This window comes from Rhodnius prolixus, unplaced genomic scaffold (assembly GCF_049639745.1).
Source record: "Rhodnius prolixus isolate KJV_2025 unplaced genomic scaffold, Rpr scaffold_1, whole genome shotgun sequence".
Taxonomy (NCBI): domain Eukaryota; kingdom Metazoa; phylum Arthropoda; class Insecta; order Hemiptera; family Reduviidae; genus Rhodnius; species Rhodnius prolixus.
Window position 1 is genome coordinate 7,718,151 of NW_027411581.1, and position 14,339 is coordinate 7,732,489.

Sequence of the window (14,339 nt, forward strand, 5' to 3'; positions counted from 1 at the left end):
TCTTTTCAAGAATGGAGTGATTCGAGACTTCACGCGACGGTAAAAAATAATAGATATTTAACATTGATGGATTCCCTGCAGTATGTACTCTGAATTCTAGTATTAAACCAAAATTTAAAGAACCAAATAAATAAATAAATTATTGCAAATAAATAATAATATATCCCTAGTAAGAAATATTGAAAAAGACTTTCAGATAGAATTACAGGAATGGCGAGAAACATACTTCAGTCTGGCTGCCATTTCCACGGCAAATATGAAGAACAATTTTCTCAGAATAATGACTGAATTCCGTTCGTGGAAATTTATATGAATTATTAATGAATATTTAAAGTTATAATAATAATAATAACGATAAACTCTTGACATAACATAAGCCCTGACCTATCATATTTTATGAATAACTCCATCTAAGCGAACATTTTCACATAATTCTCTTCTACCATCGTCATGATTTCTCTCTCTCTCTCTCTCAATCTGACATCATCACCTCCTCCCACAGCTGCGTCATTTCCACTCCACAGTTCGCACAGGTCTGAGGTGCTTGAATTAATTTTTTTTTTTCTAAACAACCACATTATGTTACCATTATTATTTTAGTTGTTGTTTTAGCTTTATAACTACGAGTATATAATATGCTGACTGTTGCTGCTGTTATAGTTTTTAAAGATTTTGTTTTTCTCATTACTTTCTCTTTTTCTTACGTCATAAATGAGGCAAATTGAGATATTACCCCCCCCCCCCCAACCAAAAAAAGCAATGTATGTTAAGGAGTTAAAGTTAGCAGCTACATGGTTTTGGAATAAAAAAAAATTATCCACGGTTATAAATACTTTTTAAATTTATAAGTATTCAATATTGTACAAATATTTGGTTTTGAAGCAACTGTTAGTTGGTTTCGAGGAGATAGTAGCTAGTAAAAGTCGTGTGAGTGACCACACCAGATTTTTTTTGATTAATTTTTGAAGAAAAATAGAAAATAAGTATGAAATAGCTTTCTTTTTTGTAAGAACTTTCAACTGTTATACCTGTTTATTACTTCATTGTTACACCTTGGCTATGAAGACAACAAGTAATACCCGAAGACAACAAGATATGCTTCTGACAGAGTCTTATGATGCCATCTTGAAAAAAAAAGTCACATCCCATTTCTTGCAGAACTAAAACCCCCAAAGAAATGCCAGCATGCCAGTAGGTTTACCCTACGGTGGGGCTCCTGTCTTCAACAGCAGTCATCTTCCTTTGGACTCTTCATTGACTAAAGCCTCAACTTGGAGCCCACTTAAAAGATCAACAATGATAAAAAGTGAGCAAAATTCTTTGCCAACTACTTGGACAATGCTGCAAATTGCCTATAGAACACACAAACGATGAATGTACAACAAGAACTAAATGTGACTATTTGGGCTATAGAACGTCGTTTGTATTCTTACCGAATGTTAGATGATTGTATCTATCTGTGTCCAATGAGCGAAGTAGCCTTGAATACAAACACTCTGTTAGCAGTCCCGTCGGCAAAAAGTACGAGGTGTGATCCGGAGCAACAAGGACCTCCGTGAACAAGTTGATTTAATCTGGCGTCGTTTTTTTTTTTTTTTATATGCACGACAGATTCAGACCTGCTCAGGGATTTCCACTGATACAAATGTGTCGCAGCCAATATGCAGGTTATGACAACAGGGGAGGTAACAGGTCGCTTACATCCTGTTTTTTTTCCTCTACGTCAACTGGGGAAGAATCCTGGGAAAACTCGTCAATTTTTTTTAAAGGAGAAAAGATTTTCCTTTTTGTAAGCCTCTTGTGACTGCAGTGTCTTCTCCCGGCTTTCCAGCAGTATTTTCTCCCATACTCTGAATCAAATCTTAATCTCTGCTAACCCCATTTTGGGTGGGAGGGGAGAAAAAAATGAATGAAAACAGAGTTCAAGTTAAAAGGTGAAAGTTTAATGGAAAATCTACTGAAATATTTTCAAGAAAATTAACCCAGAAAGATAAAAAAAAAAAAATTTTCTACAAAAAACTAATAAAATGTTTGTCGGTCGGTTACCCCCATCCAACTTTGACCTTTTTCATTTGCTCTTTGTTCCGTTAAATTCCTTTTTTCTCTTTGTGCCCTTCGGCCGTTTTATAAAGAAATCATCTTTTTTGTAGACCCACAAAATTGAATTCAAATACAAAGAAATACCAATTAACTTCCGGTTTTAGCCTGTTTTCCTGTATTTTTATACGTAATTTAAAATTGAACTGAGTTATTGAACAAATAATACTTTCGCTCACCGTTTCGTGAGCTAGATCCATAATTCGACCATGGAAATTTTTACACAGAAGTGTAAAGGAAGTTGTAAAATATGAAAATTTATTCATAACTAATTTATTATGCTAACAGATCAGTTTGGATTTAGACAATTGATTTTAGACAATAGAAAAGATGTGCGATCTATTGGGAGGCATTTTGACATCCCGATTTTATTATGGGCCGATAAATAAATAAATCAAACATAATAAATCACACTTAGAAGGACAAATATTGTGGCGAGCAATTTGGAAAACAGAAGATTTATTAATGCCAGAATTGTGAACAAATCAATCTCCACGAATGGTGGATAAGCTAATTGAACGTCACAGCTTTCCAAATTAATTTACATAAATTAAAAGATTACGTCACAATCATAATGTTTGCTCTGCGTAACTTAAACAAAGAAATTTTAGGAAATTTAAATTTGTTTTTTTTTTAATTTAATTTATTTATTTTTTATTGCGTTGAAACCGAGGCTTTTAGCGTGGGAAGTGATTGGCTGGATGGTTAGCGTATATTAGATTCTAACCTCACAGATTTCCGGTTGGAATCCCAGTTTCTGGCCCTTATACTTTCTTCCATTTTCGTATGAAGTCTTTACAGTTCACTGTCCAGAAATGGAATTGCTGTCCCGGAAATCGTCAATGCACTGAAAAAAAGCTCTTGGCGCCAATAATCTGAGATGTTGACGCGCATTAAAGTATAAATCGATAAGCTTTTGGACAAAATTGACCTACCGGAAATGCAACTTTATCAATGTTTTTTTTTAAATACCTTTTTTTCACACACACACACGCGTGGATCAATCATTTATTTGAAACATTTATCTGGGGAAATGCTTCTTATAAGTTTGAAGCTAAGCTTCAAAATTTAAATAAAATCAGTAGAGCTAAAATGTCATTTTACTAAATAAAATGCTGTGGCTTTAACACGCGAATTCATTTAAAAGTGCATTTAAGGGTACGTTTACAACGGAGCTGTGAGTATAGATGATAGCAGAGATGATAACTGATAGAGTAAAATATAATCGCTGATTAGTGTGCACAACAGAGCTGTGATACATGCAACATGTCCGAGAAGTGAAGAAGAGTTTTTATGTTCAGCAGCAACAAAAAGGTATATTTTAAAGAAAAAACGCTTAAGAAAATATCATGTACATCCCATAAATAAAAAACGAAGTACTTTGGGTGAATTTCACCATTTATATAAGGAACTTAGAAATTATCCGGATCGTTTTTTTGTATATGTGAGGATGGGTCCACCCACATTCGACTATATTTTAGAAAAAATAAGGTCAAAATTAAGAAAACTTTGGAAAAATTGTCATGGAAATCCTATAACCATAGAAGAAAAACTAGTGATTACTCTTAGGTTAGTAATGATTTTATTGAAAAAAAACAAATAAATACACATGAAAATAAATGTAAGCACGATTTAAAAAACAAAATATTGTTTAAAAGTAAATAATAAAATAATAACCAAAAATAATGAGTAAAGACAGCACTAAATAATTTTTCGACGTCCATTTTGAAGCTCCGATACTGGAGTTCAGCTTAGCAGAAAAATGAAAAATTCAATTCTATCATCATCTATGCTCGTTTATAGCAGCGAGTATGAGTCACTAGTCGAAGCTTCGTTGTGCACGCTCACATAAGAATGTACTAGGTTGTTCTATAAGCGCTGATGCATCAATGCTATCATCTCCGCTATCATCTATGCTCACAGCTCCGTTGTGAACGTACCCTAAGAGGAAGAGAAAGTAAGAGCGAGTCGTGTGAGTAGTAGTGCTTCCATTTTCACACAAACTATTATCTAGTTTCGAAATCTTAGTGTTTAATTGGTTAAAAGTTAAGGCAGAGGAAGTTGGCTTTAAGGACTTATCTTCTGCCCGTATGTTTGCTGCTGAAGTGGATGAACCATTATCCGTACGTTATCTGCCGGCGTTTTAAAGCCCGTTTTAGGGCCACCTTGCCCCCCAAGGAAATTGCTCCAAGGAAGGGGGCAAGTTAGAGATTTCAATCTTTTGCACAATACTATTATCTAGTGAAGAATAGAGATAATTTTTTAAGCGTTTTAACTATTTCAAAAACTAACAATTAAAAAAAAAAAAGAAAAGATTTAAGACACTAACTCATTGTTGGTAACTTAAATTTGTTGACCCTTCGTATTCATGGTTTCCAAACTTTATGAATCCCAAACAGTATCCATAAAACCCGCAGTACACTTAGTTATTATGGATTTTTCCTTATCTCTTCTTTAAGTATGGAAAATTGAGTATTTTATTAAAAAATAAATATTTTAAAAAATGGTTTTCATTAATTAACATAGTTTTAAGTCCGCCATTTTCTCCATTTATGTAGTTGTGTCTTATATATTTTTTACAATTTAGGCGCCTCCATAAATTAACTTTTAAATAAAATCATTTATCTTTTTTTAACTGCAGTAGATTTCTGCAATAAGTGAAGCTGATACAACATGATACATAGAATAGCATGAGGGGAGAATTCGCCCATTGGTGAAACTCTACCCGAAGAGTTACAGTTCACTATTGTGCACTGGCTCTTACTTCATTTAGAAGATCGCGTGGTCAACTGCGCTTCAACCGCCTGGGAGGATTTCCTGGTAGAGTAGTAAGTTTGGATTGTAAAGGATTAGGATGTAAGGTAATTGAAGTGTGGAATTTTATGTAACGGTATCTTGCAGCTTCTGAAACATCAAGAACAAGGAAATCTCGGTGCAAGCTAGAGTTTAGAAACAAAGTAAAGGAGCTTTAACGATTCTACGGAGTGTTTTTGACTGGAAGGATTGGAGTTTATAGATATTGGGAGCTTTGGCACCATTATTAGAGAATAATAATTATTTATAGAGTGTTATAATCAAAGTTCAAGCTAAAAAAAAAAAAAAAATAGGTAGTTGTATTAAAACTATCTGATTAAGAGGGCTAAATTAATATAGAAGGTTAAACATGCAATGTTGGTCCACACTATGTGTAACTATGTTTGCAGACTTGCAGTAAGTCCTGCACTGGTTAGAGTGAAGCATGCAGGAAAGATTCAAAATCCTCTTTACTAATTAATTTAGAGCTTTGTAGTCTGGACCGTTAAATGCGAGCTCTCCAAACTCCATATGCACTTTCTGTTTATAAACTGTTTCATTCCCTCGTCAAGCATTGTTGAACAGATTTTCAAAATAATGAAATTTATCAATGATGAAACTCGTACTTTCCGCAGGTTCTATTTTCAATTTTCAGGGAATTTGCTTAGGGCTTAAGGACAGATTCTGGATTAGAGCTGTGGGATTCAACCAAACCGCACCAATTTCCAAATTGAATTCAATCTCTACAATCTAAATCACTTCGATCCACTCGCTCCTTGTACGTCTTTTGCCATACATACAGATCTTAACATTCCTTTTATCACCCAAATTGCCCAAAACACGATACAGGAAACACGAAACTTTAAACCTGCATATCCTCTAGCTCTAAATATTTCTTCTAGAACTCTTCCTTGACAATCCAGTTAGACGTCTTAAAACACCGGGAGTAACTTCTCCAACTCGTTTACTTCTACCAGTCTTCAGTGTTACTGTCATAACTCCAACGTTCGAACACAAACGAACCAGGATCATGCACACACTAACACACACACACACACACACACACAAAAATAGCTTTTACAAAGACAATGAAAATGATGATGTTGAAAATATGCCAAAAATGACAGAATAATTTCACTGTATGCACTTTACTACTGTATTCGCGATATTTATTGAGTCACTCGACGCGCAACAATGTCATTTAGTAATCTTGAACCAACCCCCAGGGGGGAAATGGATCGACTACTTCCTGTGGGGTATTGACCTCTCAGTCTATCACCACGAACAACACACAATACAGACACCATTAGCATTCAATATGCCTAAGACCTGCAGAGGTAGTATCCCTTCCTAGTAGGTCCTTAATTCAAAATTTTTCAATAAAATCTGAAACAATGTTTTTTTTTTTATCTTTTTCTCATGTTCCAGTTGAAAATGAGAGTATCTATTTCTGCGCCAATGAGAAACTCTCCAGCGAAGCGATGCAATGGTACCATTCTGTGCTGGTTTTGTTGCAATATTTTATACCGTTAACTGTGATAATATTCGCTTACGCTCGCATGGGATTGACACTATGGGGCGCCACGGCACCCGGAAATGCGCAATCAGAACGCGATGCGAACATCATGCGCAATAAGAAAAAGGTAAAATTATAAAGATTAGTATTTATAACAATTTTTTTTTACAGTTTTTAAGAGACTTATGTTGATGTTGGTTACTGAACTTGTTATGTTTGTGTTGTTATTTCTGAGGAGGGCCCGTATGAACTTTGGCCAGAAGAATAATAAGGCATTTCACCAAATTGTGCAAGAATTTTGAGTTTAACCTTATAATTCGGCACTAAATTGAAGCTTAAGATGTTGACTACAAAATTCCATTCTCAATATTTGCGTAAAATTATTGTCATAAAAATTAACTTTAAGCGGTTGCAAAAGTACAAATCTAATTTCTGTTAAGGCCCCTGCCCACTTAGCGTCCTCGTGGTTCAATAGCCGAACCGTTAAGTAAAGTTCAAACATTACTTAGCTCTCCACTATTTCTTAAACCATCTTCTTTTTATTTAAGTCCATTTACAGTTAGCTTCCTCCTCTATCTCCATGGTACTTCTTCCTTAGGTTTTCATCAGAAAGCTCTCATGTGAACTTTCATTAAGGTGAAAACAAACAAATAAAGAACCTGAACAATATAAAGTAAATTAAAAAAAAAACAAAAAAGTTATTTATTAACAAGTTAGTAAAGTGTGGTTTTTTATTCGAGTACACCCAGTGAACTTGTGCCAACATCAATTTCTTAAAGTGAATACCAGTGCCCCGTTTTGGATAATCGTTCCTTGGAACGAACGAATCATTCTTTTCCAGGCAGAGGTTTGTGAAATTCTTTATGAAGAATAGATAATAGGTTCGGAAAGTCTATCAGTCGGTATTCCGGATACTTATCTTTCCAACTATTACCTGAGTATTCCAGATTGGCCAAGATCTGGTGTAACTGGCTTATTAAAGAAGATCCTCGCTTTGTACTGTCTTCCATGCTATCCTTTGAATGGCAAACATTTTAGGATGTGAGGATATTACGTTCCAGATCTGTGTTCGAAACGACGTAGAAGCTTAGACAGTTTCTTCTACTAGAGATTACTGTCCGATTTACTTATATTTCGTACGAGCGGCAAACAAAATTTAAACAACGTCAGGAGACAATGGAAAAAATGAAAAAAATTTCTAGCCTGGGCTTCCATAGGGGGAATGGTGTTATGTGGATATTTTGATTAATTGAGGAAGTAGGTAGGTTATTTCCGCTTATTGGGAAAGCTCAAAACTTGCTAATGACGTGCTCTTGGTCAGCTTCTGAGAATAAACAGTTTCGGCAAGCTCATCTCCGAGGATAGGCTCTGGACATGGCTGATTGTAAGGTAATTCTTAAATACTTGCATGGTCAGCTCCGTGTTTATGAGATAAAGAAGGAAATGCCTATCCATATTTTGACCAGGATCGTCTGAGCTTTGAGCAGACCATGTTCTAGATTTGTGGTCGCAACTGTTTGACAGTTTAAGAAGCTTAGAGTGCTTTTTCTTAACATGTCCGTCCGATTTACTCGAAGGAGCTCTCAAGTTCAGTGGAATTTTTAGTATGTATTTTCGTTCTAGATGTGGCATGTTGTTTTTCTTTAGGACGGTTGTAAGATCACTAAATCTGTAATAAATTTTCTTAAATTAAACGTAAACAAAATGAATGAATATTTTCCTTCAAGAAAATTATTACTCTAGGAAAAAGTGGTGGAGGTAGTTCTCGCTACTTACATGGAAAATTCTGCGGTGAAAATGGTTTTCATCTGCCGCTCAGTAGAACTGGTGTTGTGGTTACCACTTCATGAATAAGTTATTCTTGCATAAGTTGGTCCAACATGAAAGATGCTGATTAACATTTCGGATAGCTTCACGAGAGAGACGTTTTTACTCGTTTACTGCAATTCCCAAACTTATACCTTTATGGAATTAAATATGGTGGCAGCCGTAAAACATGTTACCAAAATGAAAATCTCTTTAGAGAATCATACAACAATGCTACCACTTCTTTGCAACGCCTGCTCCAGATATTCTAGAAATAAAAATAAAACCCTCAATTTAAGATGTTGGGAGTATTCTAGGGGATATATAACCCTCCCAATTGAATAACCTCCAAGGCAGTCTTGGGAGATCTTAGAGCGGACAACAGGGCAATTAGAGCTAACCAATCTCTGGAGGCAGGCACCACTTCATTCATGGCCCCATGGAGGTACTTCATCACCTAATGACTCAGACACTCTTGGAAAGCTCAAAGAAGAAAGAGAAGATTAGAATAATCATTTCCCAGTGCCTCCTCTCCAAAAGTCCTGGGTTACTTAGCAGACTTAGTGGAGAACTTTGGACCCCTCTCAATGTCTTGTTATTCAGTAAAGGATTCTTATTGGTCCCAGTTCTCGACCCAGAGAACTGGTTATCCTGTTAGACAGGTTCACTATGATCCCTGAAGAAGCGGTTTATCCATTTTCCTGTGAGGTTGAAGGAGGTTACCATCCGTGCCGTTTTCTGGTCAACAGAACGCCATGCTCTGGCACTCAAAATGGCCTATCGCTAAAAGTATTAAAGAGAGATAAATTAATTATAATTTGAAATTAATACAAAAGATTAGTTTACTTATGAAATAAATGAAATAGCATGGGGGTATGCAGAATGCAATGGGCCAGATTCTAGTGCCTCACGTCATCATGTAAATAGAGCCACTGATTAAATATAATTTACATGATAAAGTGCGACATGTAAACCATCATTTAAATTTACAATCAACCTCACATTCAGGTGTAATTTACCTCGCTCTATTGTCCGATCCAATCAAAAACTCGCTAATCACATATTGCATATTTCTGATTGAATTTTACCCATACCATTAATTAAAAAAAATATAGCAAAATTTAATGACTTCAGTGGTATCTGATTTTCTGTCCTAAGCAGCCGAACCGACTGTGATCTCGTACCCCGAGTAAAACTAAAATCCTGTCCACCGCTTAGCCCTCCTCGACATGTCTCCCTTCAATTTAAACCATCTTTCTAGGATAGAGTTCATCATCCTTGTAGTAGCACCATCGGACAGCTCTAATGTCAGCAACTATCAAGCTGTTCGCGCTTTTAAAGCACGGATGGTAGCACAGTAGCAAGCAGTATCCATCTGTCTAATAACTGAGGTAAAAGAAACATCATCAAACAAAAAGAAAACTAGCTTTTCCGATCTGCGTTTTGGGACTGTTCTTGGTAAGTTGCCCAAGTATGATTTCTTCGTAAGCATCTAATGGAAAACAAAAGAAGCAGCTTGGAAGTGCAACCCTTTACATCCAAGTGTGAAAATCAGAAGTTGAAAAGGGTTTGCACACCTGTGTGGAAAAGAGAAGAGGAAAATGAAAGATTCTTGATGTAGTTCGCAACGGAAGGATACAAACTGAGAGGTCGACCAAGAACTCTCTGGATTACATTGAGCGATTGGCCCCCAGGGAATCTCCCAGTTTTGCAAATATGGCCAAGTTACAGACAGCTACAGAGTATCTCCTACGGTTAGAAATTGATTATCTGAAACTCGTCGGTGAATAAATACTGAATACATTACTTTATTGGCATTTGGGAACGTTCTGTGGCAGTTTAGAGGTCAGGTATTTTGGCAAGGTAGAATTAAGATAGAGCTGTTTGATTAATTGATTGAGAAAGATTGGCTGATATTAAATGGATTGATTCCTTCAACTGGAAAATACGGAAAGATGTTAATTGATTACTTTTCTTCGTTGTTCAAGGTTATTCTATTATTTTGTGCAATAACCACGATCCGTTTTGTATAACAGTTATACTTTGGTATCATGTTCTTTTTACTTTTCTTCAGTAAACATTGTGAGAGAATTCAACAGTTGACTATGACTACGCATTTTTTGTTGTGCAATGTCTCCGGACAGTTACAGAGAACACTGTCCATCATCGGGAAGGAAGCTGTAAGAAGCTCCTAGGAAGAGAAAATCTAAGGGCCAGCAGCTGGATTTGAACCCTTGATCTCCGTGTTGGAATCCAGTATACGCTAACCACTGACCTAATTCCTCCCTTATCTATATACTATTACTACTACTGAATACATAATGTATTCAACGGAGTGTTGCCCCATCCCTGTTAACGTTCGCTCCAGTTAAACCAATGACTGGAGATTCGAAGATCACCAGTTCTTCAAATGGTTCACATACTTCCAAATTTTTCTTCGTTTTCTTTAATTTAAAAAATTACTTAAAACTTCTTACAGCCATAAAAATTAACTAGAATTAAATTTATTGTTCCAGGTGATAAAGATGTTGGTGATTGTAGTTGTACTGTTTGCGTTATGTTGGCTGCCATTGCAGACCTACAATGTTCTGCAAAACATTACTGCAATCAATGAGTAAGTTGGATTTACATTTAGAGTAATTTATCACCATAATATTTCTACTTCTCAGGTTATAGTTACATTGAATTCTTTGTCCATTACTTTTTATTTCTTCATGCTATTGAAGTACTGATCCAAGTGCGGTAATTTTACCTCCTTCGACAATTGCTGTCAATCCTGCTCTTCATATAGATCTACCAAGATAAGACTGCAATCTCCACAACCTTCTACCCCGTGACTAAGCAAATTTTAGCCCGAAAAATTGATCTATCTATATACTTCCTCGATACCAGTAGGAGGAAGAGGACACATTCACAAACACTTAAGTGTCAAGTTAAACTCTTACCTTTATCTCTTATTAATCCGTCAGATCCGTGCTTGCTATCTAAATAAAGAGCGAAGTAAAAACTATAATATTTAGGGCTCCATTCCGGGCACGTACCTGGATGAACCATAACGATGGGAGCAAACTGGTCACGCCTCTCTCCCGATATCCAGGACTAGGTTTGCTCTAGAATTGCTTTAGTTTTCGTTGGCGATTGTACCCGCAGGGAAGTCAATATTTCCTTTACTGCCCAATTGTGGGCTACATATCTGTCATAAGAATGTAATTTTTCAAGTGGGCTTGTACGTCCAAACACCAATTTAGGTGTCGTGGACGGAGGCGACTAGCAAACATACTTTACTGTAAATTTCTTTTATTAACCATTAAATAAAATCCAAGGCCTAAGGCCGGGAATCGAACCCATTACCACAATACAAATTAGCTTTAAAACACTTTTTTCGCTTAAGGAACTTTATAACTTTATATTTTCGATAAAAGCGAGCTTCTTTCTAGAATTATTCTTTTGAAATAATTTATCTTTTATTAGCTGATTTTAAAGTATAACATTTTGCTATTGCAGGTACAAATACATAAACATCCTGTGGTTTTCATTTGATTGGCTCGCCATGAGCAACAGCTGCTATAATCCTTTCATTTATGCGATATATAATGTAAGTGAGCTTTTTTATTCTATTTTATTTTTTAATGTCCATAAATAGTAAACTAAACTATCTTTTTGGCAAGCTTTGTTAAGCTCCTGAAATTTCTGATTATTCATCTTGTTACACAAGGCAGAGGACAATTACAGCCACAAATTGCTGAGGGTAGAAGAAAATAATAATCTCTACTAGCAAACTAGAATTAATGAAGTTTTTAAATTTGTGACCTCGGATGGAATACAGATGCCCTTCAATCCGAGAACATTGCTAGTATAGGTTCCAGCAATCTCTCACTACAATCGCATATCCTGTTACCAAGCTCCTGCAACGCTCTTTCCGCCAAAATTAAGTCTAAATTGAAAAACTGCAAAGTGTAAAAAGTGAAATAATTGCCTATTTTTTTCAGCTTATTGTCCGACTAAAAATTAGGTGTCCTGGACGAAGCGGAACTTCAGGCTTTGCTATTAACATCTTTTCTTACAAAAAAAAGTGGCTCCCCACATGTTTCGAAATGGGGACTTCCAACTTACAAATCCATGCTTTATATCCTATTACCATAGACGTCCCTTGTAGGCTATATTTTTAAGGATCAATTTAATGGTATTTATTGAGGGGGAAAAAATTAAAAACTATAAATGTATTTCAATGTTAAAGTTCTGTTATTTTGTAACTTATTTATCACACTCACTACAGTCGTGATGTCAACGCTGAGTTTGAAAAAATCAATGATAACCATTCTGTAATTACTTTTCTTTTTCAAGGAAAAATTCAAAAGAGAATTTCAAGTTCGTTTACAGACGCCATGTCTAAAGAAAAGACATCGTAGCGCTCCATTGACCAGAGAATTGAGCGGATTTGAAAGTTCCCGTTCAGAATGGAAACGTAAATCAACAATGAAGAATGGCATGCTAATCAATCCGGCGACCATCACTTTGCATTAGGTAAGATATTTATAGACTTCAAAATCAATAAATTGTGTACAAAGTCAAGAAATTAAGGAAAATATTCTATAAAAAACAATTTCTATATTTTGTAGAAAACTAAATTTTATGATGATGATAATGGATTGATTGTTTAATAAGGTAATAGAGTTGGAAAAAAAAAAAATTATAAAAATTTGTTCAAATATTGTTTAATTGTTGAAATAAATTTTACCAAACCCACCCCATCCCAAAAAAGTGGGCCACCTTTTGGTATCAATTTGACTTTTTTAAAAAAATATCTTGTAAAATTGTGAAAAACAAAATATTTAAGTACGACATCTCAATTCTATTAGGATAATAGTATTTTGGAGAGGTCTGAATCTCAGGAATTTTCATGTACAGATCTGTAATGTCATTTAAATGTAATCGAGTCTTTTTGTTCAAGAAATGTATGATTAACCTTTTATACATTAAAATTAAACCAGTTATTCAAATTAAAGTAAATATAAATTAAATTTGCAAAAAAAATATATAATGTATGAAACACGCACGACTTTCTCTTACCGATTTGGGGGCTGTAGTATCAGGAAAACAGGTTCATAAGCCTGGTTCCTTAAGCCTTCTTCATAAGAACAAATCATTTATTATAAACTTCCTAATATGTAACTTTAGAAAATATTCTCCTGTTATATATAGTTGGCGATACTATAAAATTCACTGATTTCTTTTTATAGTTGATCTTGTAAACAGGTTTGGGATTCTATTTCCCTCTTCACCACTTCTTTTAAATAGAAACAGTCTTGATGTTTACTATAATCCTATTACAAAAGGCTGCAGATGGTCTGTGAGCAGATTAAGAAGCCGTTCAAGCTATATTTCTATATTATTTATCCTCCTGCTGAGCGATCATAATAAATTTCGATAACAAAAATGGGACTGAGTGAAATCATTTTGAAACATGCCCTGAATTCTTTCTACACATCACGCAGCATCTTAAGAACAGTTCAAAATCCTAGCTCGATTCTAAGACAATTTAAAGTGTATTAAAAAAAGTGTGAGTTAAATCTAAGTATCGGATTTGCTCAAGTTCCCACCCAGAAGTATGAAAAAGTAAAAAAATTTGGAGAAAAAATTAAACTTTGAAAACATTCAATAATAAAGTGGCCTTTCGATTAACAATTTTGATTCAAAATTTATTGCCGTCGCCCCCAACAAGATATTTCAAATTTAAACATTTTCTGAGACCAATTGAATCAATTTTTCATACTCAGGGAACTGGGGACCTCAAAATGTATATTACTGGTAAAAACTTAAAATCACTAATCTGTATGATTGCAATAGTTCCCAAAACGAGCGGTAAGAGAAAAAAACTTTTATAATTATTTTATTTCAGTGGTTAATATATATCTAAATGAAAGATTAATAATTAAAGCTGGAAAATCACGTTCATACACTCCATTTTTCTAGCGTAATATTTCGATTAGTATCAATCGAATCTGAAATATGTTCGACAAATTTGTAATCAATTCGTTTTGTAGGTATAACCTACACCCAATCTACTGTAAGTTTCGATATGTAGTTACTACTTAATTGTAAAAAGCTATGGACTAGAACTGAGGCT

At 35.0% G+C, this 14,339-nt stretch overlaps 1 protein-coding gene across 8 annotated transcripts in view; it reads left to right on the forward strand.

The window, feature by feature from the left end:
* Positions 1-14,339, forward strand: part of LOC141453573 (RYamide receptor-like) — a 135,580-nt gene that overhangs the window by 118,891 nt on the left and 2,350 nt on the right. For 6 of the 8 annotated variants that reach the window (XM_074126963.1, XM_074126973.1, XM_074126970.1 and 3 more), the window contains 4 exons: positions 6,319-6,533; positions 10,729-10,826; positions 11,717-11,807; positions 12,557-13,867. In XM_074126963.1, coding sequence (XP_073983064.1) covers positions 6,319-6,533; positions 10,729-10,826; positions 11,717-11,807; positions 12,557-12,736 — 584 coding nt within the window. In that variant the 3' untranslated portion in view covers positions 12,737-13,867. Of the gene's footprint in view, positions 1-6,318; positions 6,534-10,728; positions 10,827-11,716; positions 11,808-12,556; positions 13,868-14,339 lie in introns of those variants that run through there. The other 2 variants (XR_012458087.1, XM_074126979.1) reach the window with 1 other exon arrangement.